General features: G+C 39.9%; 1 protein-coding gene across 1 annotated transcript in view; it reads right to left on the reverse strand.

The window, feature by feature from the left end:
* The window catches only part of ARHGAP26 (Rho GTPase activating protein 26), a 516,697-nt gene that overhangs the window by 61,577 nt on the left and 432,301 nt on the right, over positions 1 to 22,819 (reverse strand). The window contains exon 20 of the mRNA XM_027841739.1: positions 22,421 to 22,573. Within this exon, the coding sequence (XP_027697540.1) occupies positions 22,421 to 22,573 (153 nt within the window). The remainder of the gene's footprint in view (positions 1 to 22,420; positions 22,574 to 22,819) is intronic.

The raw sequence follows: 22,819 nt of genomic DNA on the forward strand, positions 1-22,819 counted from the left end.
TAGATTAATAAAATATTTCTAAAAATAAATGAATACATAAATACAAAAAAAAAGTTTATTCCTTGCCTGGCCCATGTATAAATCCAGATGCAGCCCAGCAGGAGTCAACTGGCTAATGTCTCATTTGTCTATAATCCCAAGAAACCACACATCACCACTGGGCTACCTGGGTATGAACTGCAGGTATGCAATCTCCTTTTGATTGGTTGTTCCATACCTGAATATTAAAACAAAAAACAAAGCTACCTTCACTCTGCTTGAGAAATATGGCAGTTTCTTAACAACCAGAGGGAATATGTGAACTACTTTTAGACTGACCTCTTGTGACCCAAACCCAGAGATGGAAGGAATCTTAGAGACCATTTAGTCCATTCCTCTCATTTTACAGATGAGGAAACTGAGGCCCAGGGAGTTTAAATATCTAGCTCAAACTAATCAGGTTTTAAGTGTCAGGTATGTGAACCCAGGTCCTCAAACTCCAGAGTAAGTGATCTTTCTATGGAACCAGGCTAACTCCTCTGCTGTGGTTTGTCCATTCTTGACCTTATTGTCATCCAATCATATTTTAAAAATTTACCACCAATGTAGAAATGAAAGAGAAAACAATTTTTTTGTGTGCTCTGAAAACGCCAAGCTAATATTACCGGAAGATGGCAAGGGGATGCGGGGATACATATGCTCGATGCATAGTTGAATTCTAAGAGGGATAAGGAAACAAATTCTAAAGTCATTATTCAGCAAGCACGCTGTAAATCAGTGTAGGCCTTGGGGGACAACTTTACTTGACTTAGAAGCAAAAACCAGAAGGGAAATAGGGAGAGGAAAATAAATAGGAAGCTTAGTTCCAAAATCACAAACCTAACAGAAAATCAGAAGTGCAATTTGTGGGTTTTATGGTTATAGCCACACCATAACTAAGTATGGTCCTTCTAAGCCTCCTGTCCCTATCTCTTTAATTTGGAGGACACTTCAATTTGAGGGAGAAGATGAATTTATCACTCTGCTTTAGGGGTAAATTTGTATTTTTTTGTCTTTCCTCTTATTAATGAGAAATGAGGAAAGCCAAAAAAATAGGGCGGGGGGAGAGAAACCATGACTGTGACAGAAAACTGATAACCTGAGATGAAAGTGTTACAAAACTTTTCAGGAAAGGAAAAATTAGCACTTATGTCAACGTTTAAGAAGTCTGATATTCTGAATGGAAGATGGAAGAAGAGAAGTGAAGTGAATAACAAAAACAAGCCCATACGCAGGAAGACAAATAGGAAAATTTCAAGCATCTCAAGCACAGCATCATATTCAGATCTCACATGCATAACACAGCAGCATATCAGAGGCATGTATGGGCCCAGAGCTTGCTGCTTGGTTTGTTCCCACGTAACTTCTGGCGAGCTACCAAGAAATACAGTAATTTTCTTCTGAGAAGCTTTCAAAGGTCCAGAGCCAGAAAACGAATTTTTCTCTAGTGTTCATGGAAGTCACTAGAGGGATGGAAAGGGATTCTTAATCAAGTTCTAAGATGTGCTCTTTTCAACAGTTGTCAGTTTGATGAATAGAGGCCAAAACCCAACACACTCATGTTTGCTATAAACTGTCTAAAGGTCTTTAATGGGACTGATAACAAGGGTCTCTCCCCACAAATTTGTTTCCTCAATGAATCAACTGAATTTAACACTAAGGAGGTGAAGTAATAGATTATCCCTTCATTCCCCCCCCAATTTGTTTCTTTCAATTTTGAAGTCTCGAAGGACATCTCTCTACTAAAATTCTATTGAGATGCCTCGTCAGGCATGGAGGTGACTATAGATTCTTAAAGACTATTCTAATATAACACAAGCTGAAGGAGTTACCCATCTTCCCAGTACATTTGGAGGCAGTATGGTACAATGAAAAGTAGGGTGATTTGAGTTCCAATTCTGGTTCTGCTACTTGTTCCCTGTGTGATTATGGGCAAGTCAATGAGGAGGCTGGTCTAGGTGACTTCTAAAGTCCCTTGAAAATCTATGATCTAATAACAAACTTAAACCAGAAGATACTTACCACCAGGAGGCTGTCTATTAGGTAATGAATTTCCCCTCAGACACAGGAGAAATATGATCATCAAAGCCTGGGATTCTCAAATCTTTCGTTAAGTTTGTGTGTGGACCTTACCTCCCCCTTTGGCATTTTGGTACAATCTATGGACCCCATCCCAGAAAAAAAAAAGGTTTCTAAATCCATAAAATACAGATTACAAAGGAAACAAATTATATTGAAATATATATCAATATATTAAGAAAAATAACTTCATGGACCCCAACTTAAGAACCCCTGGCCAAAGGCATAAAGAGTTTATGATTTGTATTAGTAGAATTAACCAAACCAGAGACCCCAGAAATACTGACGTGAGCTAGGACAATGTTAAGCTTAGACTATTCCACCAGTTAGTTGTAACTAAAGTTACAACAGTCATTTTACTTGGTAAAAAAGGGTGAGGTTTTTTTTGTTGTTGTTGTTTGTTTTTTTAATCTTCAACCTATTAGAGAAAGAAGTCAACCTCATTCTAGGATGCTGAGGTACAAACTAAGTCCAGGACAGTTGTATGTAAGTCCACTAATACTTACACATGCTATCCTTTTGAGCAAAAAAAAAAAAAAATTCTGATTATTCAGGATGAAAAGTATTATATAGAAAAAAGAATTTTACTTTAATGATTGGTTTCCAGTAACATGGAAGAAGACAGTGAATGGAATTCAGTTTAAGAAGAAATAAAGGAAGACACAGCCTACCATGCTGAAATCCAGGAAAACTCTACATTAATAGAAATGCAAGCAACTCCTGGGTGAGGCCTGAGTGCAGTCTGAACAATGCACAATGCTTCCTGACAATGGGACAGTCAAGTCCTGTATTTTAATACCAGGAGAGCTCATTTACAAGAGGAAGGAGAATGAAGATCACCAATCCAAATGAAAATAAACACTGAGCTTACTTTCACAGGTTAGCCAAAGCATAGTAACCAAACACTCAACATAGGAACTACTTGGAAGGAATAAAAATAAAGCTGAGCTTTTCTGTAAGTGTATGCAATTTCTATTTATACACTGTCCTTAATAAGCTCAACACAAGCTCGGTCCATCTTTACTGTCCCTCTGAGCTAGGCAGCAGTTTCATCTCAGCTGCTCCTTAAGTGGCATTAAGATACAGCGAGGGTCCAAAGTAAACAACTCTCAGTGAAGGCTGACGGTGTCAGAAGGTGTTGGATGGTCTTGGGTGTAATACAGATGAGAGGAATGCCACACTGACTTTGGTCCTCCTTTGCCTGCATTCCACAGTAAAAAAAAAAAACCAAGCATTGAGAATGAAATGAAATATTTTAGGGCTTTATGTGACACTTATCAATGAATACAGACTCTCTCCAAAAAAAAATTTAAGCTAAGAAACCAGAAGACTTTTCTCAAATGGTGAGATGTATTCAACCATGAAGCAGTATCGTGTAATAGAAATATTGAAAACTCTCAGGAAAAGTCAATTAAGACCACATCAGATAAAAACAATGGAAGATACATTATGGAGACCCAACCAGCTGAGAACCTTGGGAAGGGTTAGCTTTGGCCATATTGTTAAAGTAAGCCTGTGGTTTATTTTCAATTGGCTCAGGAATGCTCATTCTCCTTCTTCTTACAAGTGACCAATGGAAACTACTTGGCATTTTATAAGACTAATCATTATTGGAAAGCAAATCATTCCTAGCTGTACTCTCCAAAGAAATATAAAACATGTTGTCTGAGGAGATAGACACAATTAAAAAATGAACTAGGCCTAAGCAAAGGTCACAAAAGGTCAAAGGTTATGCTTGTTCATTACTTTCTATAACCAACTAATAAAGTACAGAGACATAGCAAAGTTTCACTTACCCAAGAGAAAGGCCAGAGTAGAGGTGGTAGCTGAAGGTGGGCAATACAGAAAGCCTAGCTTTTGTTTTGAGCTCAGTTGCCTTTTTCATTGCACGGCTAGTGGCAAATGTTTCTCAAACGAGTCAAGTGTACACATATAAATACATATGCATAAAAACAGACAGCTAGGTGGCACAGTGTAGAGTGCCAGATAACTCATCTTCCTGGAGTCAGGAAGACTTACATTCTTAAGTTCAAATATGGCCTCAGACATTTATTAGCTGTGTGACCTTGGGCAAGTCACTTAACACTGTTTGCCTCAGTTTCGTCATTTGTAAAATGAGCACTCCAGTACTTTTGCCAAGAAAACCCTAAATGAGGTCATGAAGAGTCACAACACCCTGCCCCCTACCCACTGGAAAAGGAAGAAACTGAAATCCAAGGAAAGGACCTGATCTGCATAAGATCATAAAGCAAGTTAGTGGTGTCTGGGCTAGAAAGAAACCTGGCATCTCACACCTAACATACTGCTTTTTCCCAGGTCAAATACTATATCCATGTCATAGGATTAATTTTAACATAACCCATTGGCTCTGAGCAAGTAGGATGTGGGCATTGAGCCACATCTGAGGTAAGCATAAAAAGAAGGGGGAAATAATGTAGTTTTCATGCAGGGGTCCATGGACCCCACCCCAGGGGTTTGTAAATAGGTTTTAGGGTCAGACACGACTGAAAAAATGACTGAATAACAACATGCATGAACACATAGACTGAGGCAGGAGGACAGCATAATGGAAGAGAAAGGATACTAGGCTAGGGGTCAAAGAAGTCCTGGGTGCTCACTCTATCATGTACACAGTATGACAAGGTATGGATGTGCTGGGATCTGCACTGAAGGAGGAAGTATACACTTGCAGATGAGATTTAAAAGCCATCAGGTATTGAAATAACACTGAACCTCTACTATTTGAGTTTGACAAATGGAATCTTTCTAAAGTGCATCACAAGATAGAGAATACAGAATCACAGACTTTGATTTAGAAGGGACTTTAGAGAAATCCAACTCTCGTTTTTGCTGATGAGGATAAAGCAGAGAGGTCTCCAATGGCACGGCAGGCAGTATGTAGGATAGCCAGAGTTTGAATTCAGTTCCTTTAACTCCAAATCCAGTATCCTACTTTTACTCTACCATATCTACTAGGATACAGTATAATTTAACCTTTCCTCGATGATTCAGGTTCATGATTATAAACATCAATGACGATATTATGCTGTCTTAAGGTGGTAATCTTTTGGGCTGTTGATGTACGGAATATTGTTTGACCCTCGACTATGAATTTAATACCTTTTTTTTTTTTTTTAAGGCAATTGGGGTTAAGTGACTTGCCCAGGGTCACACAGCTAGTAAGTGTCAAGTGTTTGATCTGAGACTGGATTTGAACTCAGGTCCTCCTGACTTCAGGGCCGATGCTCTCTCCATTACGCCACCTAGCTGCCCATGAATTTAATGCTTTTTGTGTTTAGTTTTCTAAACTATTTCCTTCGGATAGCTCTTTTACTTCCTCCTTTGCTGTCAGGCTGAGCCTAGCCTTGTCCATCGGCACGCTCTGGTTCCCCGGCTTCCCACTCCTGTTATCATTTCTAATCTGTTGTGGTCTGGGAAACTAGAAACAGGACAATTATGTGTGATGAAAAGTCACTGACTTGTACTTTAAAAGCTACGGAAAAGAATATTTAGATTTGTTCCAATTAGCCCTAGAAGGCAGAACCTGCAGTGAATGGAAGAAGTTGCTAATAGATTTAAACTTGATGAAAAAGATACCTGGAGCTGCCCAAATGTAGGTTTCTTAGTCAGTACTAGAGGTCTTCCAGCAGAGGAGTTGTGGATGTTGTAAAATTTGACCCCTCTTCGGCTATGACCTCTCCAAGTTGAGAATTCACCCTCAGACCTCAGGCTCTGAAGCCACATAAACTTTTTCCATTGGTGTTTGCCTTACATTGCCAACTATATCTAGGCCTGACTCCAGCTATGCCTCACTTCATCCTAGGAGCTCAGCAGCTAGCTTGCCCCAAGTAGATACCCTCTTCCTTCAGCTTTCCAGTTCTGGAACTATAACCAAATTAACTGTCATTGCTCCTGGAAAGGGAGTGTCAGTTTACTCCACTGTGGCTCCACTCATCGCGGCAGTGGAAACTTTTCCAAACCCAAACTGACTCCCCCGGCTACCACCCTCCTACATGAAGGCCACTTGCCCCATTAACATGTGGGCTCCTTGAGGCAGAAACTGTCTTTACTTTAGCATCTGTATTCCCAGCTCACTTTGCATAATGCTTGGTACATCTTCAGCAATTGATAAATGCTTTCTCATTAATTCATTATCTTGAAGACATAGGTTACTAGGTCTCAGGCACCACTTCACCAACCTCTCCTATCCTTTAACATGCTCCAAAGAGGCAAATTTCCTCTCCTTCCGTCCCTGGTGCTAATACTAAGGTCTTCTTTAAGCTGAAACAATCTATGAATTGGTCATACCATGGAAATGGTTAAGTATTAAAATGTCTTGTAATAAGGAGCAAAAAGAGACTATAGAAAACATCTTTCCCCACACTCCACACCTAAAATTTCCACTCTCCCTCTTCAAGTAACTTCAAAATCCAACAAAATTTAACTTAACCAATCACCAATGATTTCCTGTTGCTTTCTCTTATCAGGAATAGAACACTGGAAGGAAGGATGAGAAGGTTACTTAATCATCAGTCCTTTTTTCCTCATTAACACTGGACAGGTGGTTTGCCTTAAAATTGTTCGGGCTTATTGGATAGAAGGTTGAAGATGGTAATATGAGTGCAGGTGTTTTCTGTGTTGGGTCTGAGGTTGCCAGGACAACTGCTAATTATTATTGAATAACCCTAGCAAAGTCACACATGACTACGAAATGTAAGAATTAAGGTTTTCTCAATCTATATGCTGCAGTAAATGGAGCATTTTAGAGGGGAGGGGGCTCAAGGGATTAAGAGTAAGAGATGAATATTAGGTGAGAAAACTATACATAGCTCAAGCCAGCTGAACTCAGCATTCCTAAGGGCAATTTATGTGTAGTTTGGTAAGGAGCACACTGTAACCTTTGGAAAGCTGTCATAAAAATATGAAACTAGTTTCCCATGTTAGGGCTTTACAACTTCAACCAGAAATGTGGTCTCAAAAAAAGATTTCCAGCATTTAGCATCTAATTTGGTACATTCTATCCTTGATACTGTAGAGAGGGAGCTTAGCTCCAAAATGGACTTTCTCTGTTACTCCAAGAGTTAGCATACTTATATAAAAACAAGCTTGAAGTGTGTGGCTATTAGAAGGAATGAGTAGATTAGACAAAGGAGAGAAACTCCTGGGGTCACTGCCTTAAATGCTCCAATTTTAGTTAAAATACCCCCAAAAGAATATTCTTTTTTTTCCTTTATTTTTTCCTCCTGAACAAAATCATTTCTCTCAGGTTCCTTCCTATTAGAAAGCATGTGTTTTTCATTGTGAGGAAACCCGCAGTAGGTAGTTAAAGGGCTGAGTTCTAGGGGACGGGGTAGGGAATAAGTACCACTCTCCAGTGTAGATCTCTCTGGCACATGTAATCTGCGACCTCAAAGAGACACCATGGGTATTAAGCAGGCTTTCGCCTGGGGGCAAAGAGGAGTTTTTAAAACACCTGCTGTATCACTTGGTTATGCATTTCTGACATATTCATTGAAAAACACCAGAACCACTAGTCCTCACCTAGGAGAGAAAGCATTAGCAGGGCATAGAGAGATAATTCTTTCATTCTTTCAGCTTAAGGGACATGTGTTCCCTGGTGTACAAAGGAAATTTCTAGCTCAATACACATAGGGATGGGCCCCTGAAGAAGAAACTGCCTGGGGAAAAAAATGCCCAAAACATTCCTTGTTTTATAGGTATAATGTAGCACAATCACCTTATAACGGAAGGAGGGCAAGTAAGATTATCCCTATTTCACAGATGGGAAACTAAGGTTTAAGCAGGTAAATTAACTTGCCCACCACCACACAGTAAATGTTGGATTTGAGACTTGAACCCAGTCTTCCCTATAACTTGTCTAGAGTTCTTTCCATTACACTATGTCTCCCAATGCTTCAAAACAAAAATCAAAACCACAATTCTTATGTCAAAGTGACATAATGGGTGCAGCTCCGTAGCATTAGAAAGAACTTCTGAAGAATCCCTCATTCATCTTGCTGTCTGTAATATGGACACATGTGGTTCTCTATGTGCAAAGAGTGTATGCGAGTGTGTGTGTGTGCATGTGTACATAAGCATAGGCAGGTTTTATAATAATTGGAATAAGTCCTATTAGATAGATACAGGGAAATAACGAATGCTTCCCCTGAAAGAATTTAAGATCATGGAGGACGAGGGACTATTCTGTCTTTGACTTGACTTTAAAGGTGCTTAAAAAAAAGTTTGTTAATTGATTGATGTTGTTAAAAGATCATGAATTAAAAGGGTTAAAAGAATCGACTCTAGAGCATCCAAAAGGGCCATTGAAACATCCCTAAGGAATTGTGGCTTATAGAAATTGAATTCTTTTAAAGGTCACAGTTGGGAAATCTTAGGAAGCTGGTCTTACTAGCTCTGTTCAAATCGGTTCCACCCAGAAAGGAAGCAACAGGCTGGGTCCTGGCAACATTGCTAGCAGTAACTACTCCAGCCTGCTGACCTTCCAGGCACGGTCACAGCACGCCTTTTAAAATCCATACTTTTTATTGATTTAATAAATATCATTGCTACTTCTGCTGGATCTGTCTTGATGTGCTATTATTTCCACATTTGGGTGTTTCCCCCTCACTCAAAGGTCAGTCTCATAAATTGAATACATAAATAATGAACATCATAGGCATCTGAGAATCTACAGCTGGATGGGACATCTGTGGTGTCCACCCAACCAAAGTTAATTCACGCTGCAGAGGCTGCTTATAGCTAGCACATGTAAGAATGTTCTATTTCTCAGTGGATTTCCTAGATTTCCAAAGACTTGCAGAATGTTTAAAAGCAGGTTCACTAGATACATTAGCACCATAACCTTCTAACACCAGCTAATTAGCTTAACGAACTGAAGCTGATATGAGCAAGGAGGGGGCTTGAAAGAAAAGCACTGAGAATCTCTACTCTAATAAGAGTTGTCTTTTACCCTCCCTATAATCATGCTTTGTAATTTACTAGTTGTGTGACCTGGGCAAGTCACTTAACTTCTGTCTGCCTCAGTTTCCTCACCTGTAAAATGGGAATAATAATATCACCTACCTCCTAGAGGTGTTCTGAGGGTCAAATGAGAGATTTGTAAAAGCATTTTGCCAATCTTGAAAGTGTTATAGAAAAACTAGCTATTATTATTATTGGGAAACCAATTCCTTTACATACAATGCTTCAGAGTTGTCCTACCTATTCATAGATTTTTTTTTTTATACAGAGAAGCTGAGCTTATGCACAGACTACCCACAGGAGGTACATCCTTTTAACATATACGTTAATCATATCTCACTAACACCTCATGGGGTAGAGGCAACTGTGGGCTTTCTAATGTTACGCTGAGACAGTTACAAATCTACAAAACTCTAATAAGCTAGAAAGTTTCAGATCCAGAAATGTATTGTTATTTAAGGACCAGTCCCATCGGCTAAGTGCAAAGAAGCTCTTTACTAAGAGGATGAGCCAGAAAGTGATACATTTTTTTCAGCCACAGACAGCTCTTTAAACCTTTAACTGTGTAAAAGAGTTATTTGCATCAGTAGTAGGAACATACTGATGAAATCTTGTATCCTTCAGATACTGAAGCATCCACACACACACCTTTCATCGGTGAGATGACTGGAGTCTGACATGTGGTCTGGGGCAAGTCTAAGAGCCCCACATGGGTATCAAAGCCCTGACGTTGGCTTTCCTAACTCTGCCCCGGGCAAATGAACTCTAACTGGTCCCAGAGAATACAAAGTAGAAGAAAAAGCCCACCTTGGAGCCTCACACAAGACAAAAATGAAACAGTCTCTGTTCTCAAGGAGTTTGATGGGACGCACAACCCACCCAGAGATAAGTATCCTGTTAGCTGTTACGATCCCTACCTCAAGAGCCTTTAAACACGAGCTTCCTTCTTGCCCTCCTTGCTCACCTCTGCCTTTTGGAATTAATTTCCAGCTTCCTTCAAGGCTCATTTCAGATGTTACTTCCTACTTATGATGAAAAATGTTGTCCACCTCCAGAGAAAGAACTGATGCAGTATGAATGTAGATAGAAGCATATTTTTTAAATTTTGTTTCTTTTTCTTCTCTGGCTTATGTTTTTGCAACACGGCTAAAATGGAATTGTGTTTTGTATGACTTCATATGTATAATCCATATCAAATTGCGTGCCTTCTCAAGGAGCAGACAGAATTTGGAACTCAAAATTTAAAAAAAAAAAAAGAATGATGAAAATTTTTCTTTTACATATAATTGAGAGAAAAAAAAAAGATATCACTTCCTACAAGAGGCCCTTCCTGATCCCCTCAGCTGTTTGCCCTTTCTCCTTCCTCAAAGTACTTTGTATTTACAGTGTATATACTTCATACCAATGTGTGTAAATTTAGGTTGCTGGCTCCGGAGTCAGGGGTCTCCAAGTTCAAATTCCACCCCAGCACTACCTGTATCACCTTGGATTAGTCTCTGTAAAATGAGGGAGTTACACTAGATGAACTCTGAGACTTCTTTCTAGGTCCAGCTCTAAGAGCCTGTGTTATATCCTCCAGGAAAATGTAAAAACTTTTTTTTTTTTAAAATCTGTAGTTAACCAACAAGCAATGACTGTTTGTACCACCAGCACCTAGCACAGGACCTGGTAGATTACTTAGATGCTCAATGAATGCTTGAAGAACTGAACTGAATTATCAAGAATGCCACTGATATGTATACTAGGCAGCTCTGGCCAGAAGCTCTGAGGGTCTTCCCCTCCATTTTGTGATGGTAAATTAGGCCATCTTTTGTTTCAATTATTAACTAGCCCTTTTCATTGAATGGGCATTGACTCAAACACAGTGACCTGGGAAAGATTTTAATTTAGAAATGCCTAGGTCTCCCACTGCAACAGGGGCGATTGCCAGTCATCATGACTTCTGTCTTGCCATTGGATTTCGATGGCTCTGGAGACACCTCTGTCTCACTTAAATCCAATTCAAGTCAAGACATCACCCTTGTGACAAACAACAACAGACACCATCACAAGATATAGAATGAGATTGCCCCTTGACTAAATTAATTAATCAGCAAGGAATTTTCTAATAGCCCACTATGGGCCAGGCAGGCCTTAAGCCAGGTACTGGAGAAATGAAGCCAAAAATGAAACAGTTTCTACCCTGAAGGAGTTTATATTCTATTGGGGGATAGATTATACGCACACATGCATACATACATACATACAAAATCATTTTAGGGAGGAGTCAGGAGCATTTCAGTCAAGCTTTGAAGGAAATGGAATTCTAAGTGAAAGTAAGAATATTTTAGGTATGGAGAGAGCTTCAGAAATTTTAATTCCATGAGCTCCAAATCCCATGCCATGCCTGGCAGATCAATTTAACAGAAAGAAGTTAAAAAGAAGTTGATGCTACCTGTTTTTATAGGCTCCATGCCAGGACAGACTTCAAATGAAGCCCTAATTTTATTCGGAGCTACATTTGTTCCCCACACAAATTAGCATCTGCTTTCTTCACAGATCATAGTATCTTACAGTTAGAAAAGGTCTTAGGGTTCATCTAAGTCTAATTGTCTCATTTTACAGATGATTGAAAAGGCCCTAGGAGGTTAAGTCACTTCCCCAAGGTCGTGTAAATTTCCTAACAAGGAGATTTTAAAAAGCAGTCAGAGGCATTTTAACCCCAGCACAGTTTTTCAGAACCTTTATTTATTTGGATTGCATACTCATTCTCATTCAGTACTTAACATCCTCAAAACATATGTTTTGGACAGAGATCTCAAAAGGACAGGGCATTTTGGAATGTGAAATAATCATGAAGCTGAGAATGTCACGGCATGTAAAACAAATTCAAGAAAAATCATACCCCCAAACTTGGAATTGAGATCATTAAGATCACCCAATCACAAAATATGGTTCATTCATTTGAAATGTGGGTTTGCTGGTAGGTATCTGAACATACCCCATACTCCATGTGGTCCACTAATTTGAAATGTAGGTATACATTAGTTAAATAGTAACAGAACAGCTTTAGAGTGCTGGCAGTGTTTTTGCTCTGGGCCTCTGGTCTCATTAGAGAGGCAGCATGATACAGAGGACAGGGCAGTGGTCTAGGGGAAGTCATTTAACTTCTCTGTGCCTCCATTTCCTCATCAGCAAAATGGGAGGTGGGGGAGGTTAGATTTAATGTCCTTTAAAATTCCTTCCAGATCTAGATTTATAATCCTATCAGCCTCTATCATGGAAATCCACTGATGCAGACTGACAATCCATCTATAACTTCTAGAGAACTATGTGGGGTTATTTGATTGAACTTCTCTGATCCAGTCAGTCATGAGGGGTCAAAAAGCCAGGACGTGTCAGAAGTGGGATTGGACTCCAAGGAAGGCCATGTTGTTCCTCATCTTCAGAGTATGAGAATTAAGGGGGAAAAAAAAAAGAATGGTATGTGTAAGAATAGTGCGGAAGGGGAGGAACTCTGTTTTCCATGTGGAATCTTCATTATGCTGAATAGTGAACCTTCATTTGTAAACACCCTAATCTCCTATCTTTTTCTCCCACTGAGTTCTACTGACAGACATCTGGCATGGGAAAGAAACCGTGCTGACTCATGAAGTGTGTGGGTCAAATAGAACAGTTTTTCCATTAAAAAAAAAAAAGAACCACTAAAAAGCAAACACATAAAGATCTGATTGGTCATCAGGCAGGAATTTGGAGCCTTAACCAAGTGAAAGGCTTGTCAAGTTCCTGATTGGTGAGTGAGGCTTTGGCTGGAAGAGGGGAAACTAACTCAGAGCCAGTCAAGGGGAAAAAAAAAAGGACATTTCTCACAATAACAACACTCTCCAAAGACACAAAGTGAGTACAGCTCAGAATTATTTGGTGGAGCTAGGGCTGAGACAACTCCCAAAATGTCTGTGGGGGCCAGGGAGCCTCATGTAGCTTGGAATAGGGGAGGTGTCTGGGAAAGAAGTGCAAAGCCATGGAGTGAGCATCAATGAACAAGACTGAAATGACCATAGGAGTGATGAAGCCAAAGAAACCTGAAAAATGTGGCCAAAAATGCCTGCATTTCCAAAGTGAAAACTTGATTTCCTTGAATTGATTATGTATGTTAGGAGGTTCTCCCAGTGCTGAGATACATTAGGCTCTGAGAAATGAGCATCTTGAACATCTCAGGGAGAAGATCAAGGTAGAGAAAAAACTTTTTTTCCTCTCTTAAATCTCAGTGTGGCCAGAAATACAGATGAAGACAGATGGAATAAAACCGTTAACTTTCCACCTGGCCATCACTGCTTCAGCAATTCAAAGGCCTATATTTGGACTGGACCTTCATTCTCACCACCATCACTATTAATCAACATATGTCTATTAACTCTTGTTTCATCATTCATTTGTTTTTAAAAGCAGAAGCATCTTGGGAAGTCAGGCACCCTCCTTTAGAATCTAGCTTACAATTCTTGCCTGACACACAGACCAATGAGGAAGTGGGAGTGTGTGGACTGACCGAAGGTCATTGTCAGTTGCAGCAACTCTGGAGGTTCCCTCTTCTACTGCCCCTCATTTCTGGTTGCTATTTAGCAAAAAAGACTGCAGCGGACTAGAAAAGAGGAGTAAAAAAAATAAACTTTACTGGCAAGAAAATCAGAAGAGGGTGAGAAACTATTTTTATCCTATGTCCTCTCAGATAATCAGCTATTGAAAATTGCCTTTGGTGTGGTGGCTTAAGCTCAGATAGTACTGAGTAACAGTGAGGAACTAACAGATTTTCACATCAACAGAGTTCCCCACCCTTTACCCTCAAGGAAACAATCCCTTCATTTATATTATAAGCAAACAAGCATGTTATAGGAGTTGACTGTTGCTATGGGAGGCACAAACTCTGAAGACTGGGACATCCACGTATGGAGTTTAGCATTGAAATAAAATAAACTTTAGAACAGAAATTAATGTGGCATTTATTTATCAATTCTAAAATTGTTATCATGTTGTACTATAAGTAAGCAAAAATAATAAGATGAGAGCTGGAAGGTCCTACCTTCTTGATTTATTTGCCAGTATGGTACAGCAGGAAAATTGCGGGATTTGGAGTCAGAGGACCCTAGGTTCAAAGTCCAGCTCTCACAACCTGTGACCTTTACCTTGGGCAAGTCCATTAATGCCTATGAGCCTTGGTTTCCTCATCTGTAAAATAAATGGTTTGGGCTAGATGACCTCTCAGGTTCCCTTTAACTCTAAGTTCTAATCCTGTAAGCCTAGGTATGGTGGTGTCCAGCTAGTTTTTGTACATACAGGCTTCAGAGCAGCAGGTCTTTCCTCTCCTTAATATATTCTTCCCTCCTACCAGCAAGCCATCTCTCATAGCAAATATTAAAAAAGAAAGATATAACAAATTCAGCAGAACCAACCGAACAATACATCAGCCCTGTCTGACATATATACAAAATTCTATACTGATGGTGCCCCACCTCTGCAAAGGTAGGGGTGTGTGGGTTCTCAACTCTTTTTAAAGGACTGCTCTCAGGTTTAGTAGCTTCCTATACTTTCTTTCCTAACACAACTAAGCCAACATCCTTCAAAATACAAAAATCAAAAACAGAATGACAGGCTTGTCATTGTGACAGATGAGAAAAGAGCAGAAAGTCCCTTGTTTTGATCTCTGATTCAGTACCACCTTAAGGATCTGATTGTACGGATACCACTTTTATATAAAGATTTTCATGACGTGTCTACTGTGACAGGCCCAGGTATTCTAAAGGTCTTGAAAGATGCTCCCTTAAGATTCCTTTAATCATAAAGAGAAGAAAGAGAAGAATTCCCACATGCTGGCTAGAGGCTAGGACTAAGATCATAAGAACATAGATTTAAAGTAGAAGGGACTTTGGAGGTCATTTAGTCCAATTCCCTCATTTTACAGATGAGGGAAATGAAGGTCAAGATGACATGTCTCAACTATACGTGTAGCCTGATTTGTATTCAAAGAGAACAATAAAGCCTCAGTATGCCACCCCCAAACTGTAAAGATCCTGGTAAACCAAACTAAATCACAGCATGAGAAAGCCTGATGGCTTTTTAAACAAAAATTTCTACCGAGACTTTGAGAGTACCAGGTGACAAAGAGGACTTCAGACTCCCTGTTTGTCAAGTTTTATGTAGACTTCTCCAGGCAATTAATTCTCCAGAGATTTAATCGGAGAGAAGCTGATTTAAGTCTTCGAAGGAGCCAGGAGAGCTCCAAAAACAGAAACAATTTTTACTTGAATCAAGCCTTGTTTATCCACTAAATTCCTGAGGCCGCTCTGCAACAGCTCACTGGCCAGTGAGATGTGAGGGGACGTTTGGCTTTGGCAGGCCCTTCAGGAATTTGGCAGGCCAACCAGTTAGGTCACCAGAAATGACTTGAGAATGCCTCTGTGTGTGTGTTGGGGCGGGGGAGGAGAAGAGAAGTAGGGGTGGGAGGAAAAGGATGATTACTGTTGTTTTTGGGGCAGTCAGTTCTTGAGGTACAGTCCATTAAGGAAAGTCAAAGACACCAATGACTTTGTGATAGAAGAACTAAAAGCTGGGTCTCTCAGCATAGGGAATTCTTTCCATTATCAATTTATTCATTTAACATTCAACTCAACAAGCATTTATTAATATGTCCTTATGCCAAAAGCTATTCTAGGAAATAAAGAGACAAAACAGTCCCTGCCCTCAAGGAGTTTACATTTTATTGGGAGGAAACAAATAACATATAACTAAACAGCAGTTACATTATAAATACAAGGTAATTTTGGAGGGTGAGGAAAGAGGGCATAATTCAGATGATCCTTTAGAAAAAAGATCTTCGGCCCCCTACTGAATTCAGCAATGATCTGGTCAAATTATGCCCTTTTAAAAGATAAGGCAAGTGAAGTGCCAAAAGACAAGGCAACTGGCCCATGATTATACAGTTAGCAAGCAGTGAGTCCAAGACTAGAACCTGGGTATCTACTGACAGCCAATCCTATGACACTTTGCGGGGGAAGGGGCAGTGTGCAAGTTAAAAAAAAATCTTTATTTTGTGATCTGTACATATGGCAAATTCTTAACCTCTCTAGGCCTCAGTTTCCCCATCTGAGGAAGAATGAGGAGGTTGGACTATTTGGCCTCTAAATTCCTTTCCAATTCTAATCAGTATCTGAAAGGGAGGGCCAGGGGCTTGATGACAACTCTAAAAAAAAAAACAAAAAAAAAAGCGGCAGAAATATGTAATATAATTATGTATTAAAATTAATTTTTTAATTAAAAAAATTTATTTTCTCTTCCTCCCACCACCAAACCCCCACTAGAAAAAAAGAAGGAAAAAAAGGAAGAAAAATCAAACAAACCCTTGTAACAAATATAAAGCAAAACAAAACCAAATCAGTCATATCTAAAAATATATCTCATTTTTCAGCATATTATATTAGTCACCTGGCTTGTCACTGCATCAAATCAGGTATCTTGAGACTTTCAAAGTTGTTTATCTATATAACACACCACTGTTATTACAAAAACTGTTCTCCTAGTTTTTCTTACTTTACTCTGCATCATCATTTCATACAAGTCTTCTCAGGTTTCTCTGAAATCATCCCTCTCGTCACTTGTTACAGCACACTAGTATTCCAGCACAGTCACATACTATAATTTGTTCAGCCATTCCCCAAATGATGACAGCTTCTTATTTTCTACTTCTCTGCTACTACAAAAAGGGCTTTTTATAAATATGAACTATGCCATCTAATTATTTTCATCTTCATAGCAAGCAAGCACAAAGACACACCCTGGTGTGTGGAGGTAGGCTAGCCCCGTTTCCTCCATTTGAAGAAAGGGTTAATGAGCATAGAGAGGGAAGGTTAATTGCCTAAGACAGTCAGCCTTGGCACTTGGATTAGAGTAAAGGATTTCCTCTTGCTTTTGGTACCAAGCTTCGGGTCATCTTCCTGTTTCATCTCGGTCATTAGCAATGAATTCTTGTTTGTTTTTTAATGTTTTAGAGACTAAGTTGTGAGATGTTTACCTTAAAAGGAGATTCTGAAATCATAAAGCAACTCTCCACCTGCCTTATCTTATATCAAACCTCTCCTCATTTCCTGCCCACAACATGTCAGACTCACTCCCACTTCCATGAATTTGCTCCAACTGCAGGCCCTATCCGGGATGCCCTCAGATTCAAATTGCAGCCATCAAGCCCTAGCTCACCTCATCCACAAAGTCACTCAGGTTTCCTAAGGTCAAATAGGTAGCAAGTCTCATGGAACCTAATTACCACAATCAACAAGGATCTCTCATTTCTCTGAATTCTATAACACTCATAATCTCCACCATCCTACTTAGTACTTACTGATATAGGGTGCTTGTACTGCTTTTCACTGGTTTCATGCCAATGTACTTTTGTCTTCCCATCAATACTGTCAGCTTTTTGAAAGCAAGAACCGTGCCATATAATAAGAAGAATAATAATGACAGCCAACATTTATATAGTGCTTACTATGTGCCAGGCATTATACTAAGAATATAATGATAACAACAATAATAATAATGATAGAAATAACATTTATATAGCACTTACTATGAACCAGGCATTGCACTAAGAATATAATGATAATAATAATAATGATAGAGATAACATTTAGTGCTTACTATGTGCTAGGCATTGTGTTAAGCATTTTACAATTATAATAACAATACCAATAATGATGGTGATGATGATGATGACATTGTGCTAAGCATTTTGCAATAATAATAATTTTAATAACAATTGTAATCATTTTAATAATAATGATGATGATAGCAGCTAACATTTCTATAGCACTTACTATTGCCAGGCACTGTGCTAAATGCTTTACAATTATTATCCCATTTGATCCTCACAATATCCTTGGGAGATAGGTTCTATTATTATCCCCACTGGGGCAAACAGAAGTAAAGTGACTTGCCCAGAGTTACACAGTTAGTAAGAGCTTGAATTCGGTTCTTCTTAACTCCAGGCTCAGCGTCTTACACACTGTACCACCTAACTGCCCATACATCTCTGGTCTCCTCTGGAGAAGAAAAATAAATTATAGTAATAGCTCATATTTATTCCATGTTTTAAGCTTTGCAAAGTACTTTATATGTATTATCTCGTTTTGTTACTCTCAACAACTCCAAGGTAGGTGATATTGTGAAACCCATTTTAAAGATGAAAAAAATTGAGTTTCAGAGAAGGTAACTAACTTGCCTGGGGTCACATCACTAGCAAATACTTGACTCTGGAATTGCATCCAAATCCTCCGTTACCCAGCACATTCTGGGCATACAGTAGGAGTGCAGTAATGACTAGATGACTTGATTTTAAGACTGATACATGACTATATTATATCTCTAAATTCTCCAGAATGGCATCTGGATTGCTATTTGTCTACCAATACTTCCTAAGCAGCTAGTTGAGCCTCTGGCAGCACCCTCCTGGCAAGGCTCTGAACTGAAACCTGCCTTTACCTTTCACACGTAATTTAGGGCTAAGACAATCCAAGTCACAGGAACAAGATCACCTTCAGGATATTAGTAAAGCTTCCTGCTGTCATGGAAAAAGCCATTCCCCCATATGCCTGAAGTACCTAAGCCCTGATGGCAGGCAAATGAGATCTTTCTGTTGTGATCCCTGGGTGTCCACTGGTGCCCCACTGGTCTCCCTAGGCCCTGCAGCGACCTTCTTTCTCTGGTGGAAGGAGGCAAAAGGAAAGTGAGATGCAGACAACCTGTTTTCCATAAAATCCTCTTCCACTTCTTTTCATGATCAATTAACTTTACTGTCTTTCTTGTAGAGAAAATAGTCAAGCAGGTTGGGAGACGTTCCTCTGGACTTTCTTTATTTGAATGGCTGACTACATTTTGGAAGTACTAATGTGAAGGCAGCATGGGGTAAAAGAGAGCACTGGTCTTAAGAGTCAGAAGACCTCAGTTCAAGTCCCAGAACTAATACTTACTAGAGGCTAAGCAAGTCACTTACATTTTCCGAGCCTCAGTTTTCTCATCTGAAAAGCTGAGGTAATCTTATTTGCCTACTGCACTGAGTTATCATAAAGAACGTGTTGTATTATATAAACGTGAGCTGTTTGGTTAATTTTGTTCTTATTAACAGAACATTTAAACAGGAATAATAAGAGTGGGTAACCTAAGTCTCTAGAAGAAGAGTGGAAACCAAGTGGTCAAGGGGCTGAGTCATATCTATATGCAAAAACTTCCATGCAGAGTTTCATGCAAAATATACAAATGAAAATGAGTATACATGAACATAGTATCCTGAATAATGTGTTGTATCTATTACTTATGCCTTATTAAGTTAGACTCCTCAGAGGGCTTGATTTCCCCTAAGTGCTAATCTACTGCCTACTCAGCAAGTCACAGATAGAGAAGAGTGAGAATCAAGGAGGGGAAGATACATGTGAGTCCATTTATTTATTAATTTATTTTTGATGAGGCAATTGGGGCTAAGTGACCTGCCCAGGGTCACACAACTAGTAAGTGTGAAGTGCCTGAGACCAGATTTGAACTCGAGTCTTCCTGACTCCAAAGCCGGAGCTTTTTCCACTGTGCCACCTAGCTGCCGTGAGGGGAAGATACTTGTGATGGTCTCATCACCATTCAGAATATGAGGAAATACTGTATCCCTCACTGGGAGCTTGGCTTCATAATCACCAATGGAAGAAGTTGGGGCATTATCTTTACATGAGAGTAACTGAGATATAAGCTTAGACTTCCATGCTGGTCTTGAGACTTGACAGGGAACAAGGACTGGGGTTATCATTTCTTTGGCAACCAGAGCTGGCTTTCCAGATCTCAAAGTTTTACCTTATTTAGTTTAGTGAATATATAAATCCAATGAGGACAGAGGTAGTTTTTCTTTTGTCTTTGTAACCCAGGCACCAAACATAGTACCTTGACCAAAAATGGTACCCAATAAATGCTTGCTAGATTGGATTGGACTGAATTTGGATGATATCAGATTAGGGAGAAATAACTTTGTCCAAGACCTTCCCAGGCTCTGATAAAGTAAACAAATGGAACTAATTCTCAGCCATGCCTTCTACTAGGTAACAATTATGATAGGGAATGCATTGCATACTTTGTCTCATCTGAAACACACACACACACACACACACACACACACACACACACACACACCCCCTGTGAGGTAGGAAGAACAGATATTATCACTCTCATTTCACAGATGAGGTTGAAAGAGGTTGCTACTGTCATCCAGTAAGTATCAGAAATAAGATCAGAATGTAGGCTTCCTGACTCTTAAGTCCAGAGTTGTCCCCACTTGTGACCAGTAGGTCTTTACATTTTGTGCTAGGCAGGTTAAGAACTGGTTTGCCCACTGAAGCCTGATGGGGACATCCCTTCCCCAGCTAGCATGTAGCAATGGAGACTCCTATGTGGTTGGAACACTGTGGTATAAGGAAAAATGGAGCTGGAAAACACAAAGAAAGCCAAACCACTCCCCTCCACCCCCTTGTGTTTTATGAAATGCAAGCCTCATGAAGTAACACACAAAACCCAGAATTCCCTTCCCATTCACCCACAATAAAAACCTTCAGAAATGTTTTAAAACCTGTGTCCCTGTCCTCCACCAAGCCAGTAATACTGCCTTTTTGTACACACTGTACTCGACAGAGCACTCAGAGGGCACACTGCTCCTGGGGACCACAGGCAAAGATTAAAGCCTATTAGCTGGTATTGACTGGACCAAATCAGGGGATATTAGGCAAAATAGATTGGGAATTCAACCTCTAACTGAGCAGTAAAACACTATCATTGGCTAGGCACATAGGATTAAACAAAGAAAGAAAACAGAAAAGAAATGCCTCAGAGTTGCTTGACACATACGGCTAGAAGACAGACACACACACAGGCAGGGAGAATTCTGAGCTACTTGTAAAAATTCTGGCTGTGGAGAAATGAAAGAGCCTCACTATCTAGAGGTGGATTAGGTTAAATCAAAGGAACTCCATTCTACCCATTAGTCAAGGAATATCTGCACATGATTTGCCATGTTAAAATTTCTCAAGCTAAGAATGAAAATGCTTCATTGACAGAAACTAGAGGGAGAACCCCAAATTGCTACAAAATAAAATTCTGATTTTTTTCTATTAGAATTAATTCAGATTAAGTGATAAACGCATTTGCATCATGATGGTCCCTCTGAGTGCATTTCTAAGTCACTTCTCCTCTAACATTCACCATCCCTCAAAGTACCTCCCATGAGGCATATGTTTTCAGGTGAATTTTATGTATTACAGGCCCATCATCATGCTATGGATTTATAAACATAGCTGGAGCTAGGAAAAGACTAGCAACCTTGATTTCTCCTCTTTCATTCATTTCACCAGAACACCTCATGTTCTTTGAGTAGAAGTCTCTGAATCAACTTAGCACACCTGTACCTGAACTTTACAACGTTCTCACCAAGGTTAGGAGAGCAGAGTGAATTCAAGTTTTCCCTAGCCTTCAGAAAACTGTCATCTGAGAGTCCAGCTATTCTAGTCCTCATCTTCCCTTCTTCATCCATAGATTCCTGGGGACATGATTTATGGAGTAGTCTACAGGGGCAGACTGAGAAAATGTGGGATGAGGCCCACAAAGCGGGGAGTGTTCTGGCCCGAGCTGCACGGAGCTGTGTGGTCTCTATGGGGCATCTGAGCCAGTCCTGAAGCTGGCTGCCTTCTCTGTGGGCACACAAACTCCCCAGGACCTAAGCAGGGATGTATTTCCTCTTTGATAGCCAAGCCACTAGTGTGAGACCTCAGGTATCCTGAGGCCTGAGGAGGTAGAGGGTAAAATGACCACTTGAGGTTCCTCCTTTGGGACTGGACGCAGGATGGCTCTGAAATTTCCCAATGTGGCCATGGGGATGAGGGGGTGGGGAATATGACGAGACAGGGAGATGAAACAACATGAAGCAGGGGGACATCCTCGGTTATAGACATGCATCTGCTGCACACACTGCAGTCTCATAACACTAGAAAGAAATCATCTTCTTTGCCCAGAAGCCCAGGCTGATTGACGCCATCCTTAGAGGTATCTCCACAGGACTCATCTTAGCGCAAGGCTAGTAAATAAAACATCACCAGTGGCAAGAAGCAGCATGTTGAGAATACAAACGCAAGCTTTAAGAATTGAAAATGGTGATGGTAAAGGCCATTAGGCTGTTCTGAGACAAAATTTAAATTGTTTCATGAGATAAGCAACTCCAACACAGATAAGTCTGGGAGGGGCAGGGTGGTAGAGTAAGACACTGGGGGAACATAAATTGGTGAGCACCATACTTACGGTGAACTGGGCCTAAAGGGTTTCACCACTTCCAGCTCAGGGTCACTTGAGTTCACAATGGGCTGCAGAGGACTGCTGGAGTTGAGGATGCTGTTGGCATTTGAGGAGACAACAGATTCCAGACTGGAGTTGATGAGGCTGTTTCTTTGCTCTTCTGCAAGGATGGTACAAATTCACAGTTAGTTTACTGTATTAAGACAAATCATTTTAGAATACACACACACACAAAAACCCAAAACCGGAGCAACAGGATCTGAGGGGCTTCTCCTGGTTTTCATGGAATCTAAAAACTGAATATACTCAGTTGAATGATAGAGATAAGGAAGAAAAAGCAAAAAGAAATGGAAAGAAGCCTTGAAACTATCTGGATCTAAGCAAATCCTCTAAGGCAGAGGTAGGG

The sequence above is a fragment of the Vombatus ursinus genome, unplaced genomic scaffold (assembly GCF_900497805.2).
Source record: "Vombatus ursinus unplaced genomic scaffold, bare-nosed wombat genome assembly UNPS02014863.1, whole genome shotgun sequence".
NCBI classification, from domain to species: Eukaryota; Metazoa; Chordata; class Mammalia; order Diprotodontia; family Vombatidae; genus Vombatus; species Vombatus ursinus.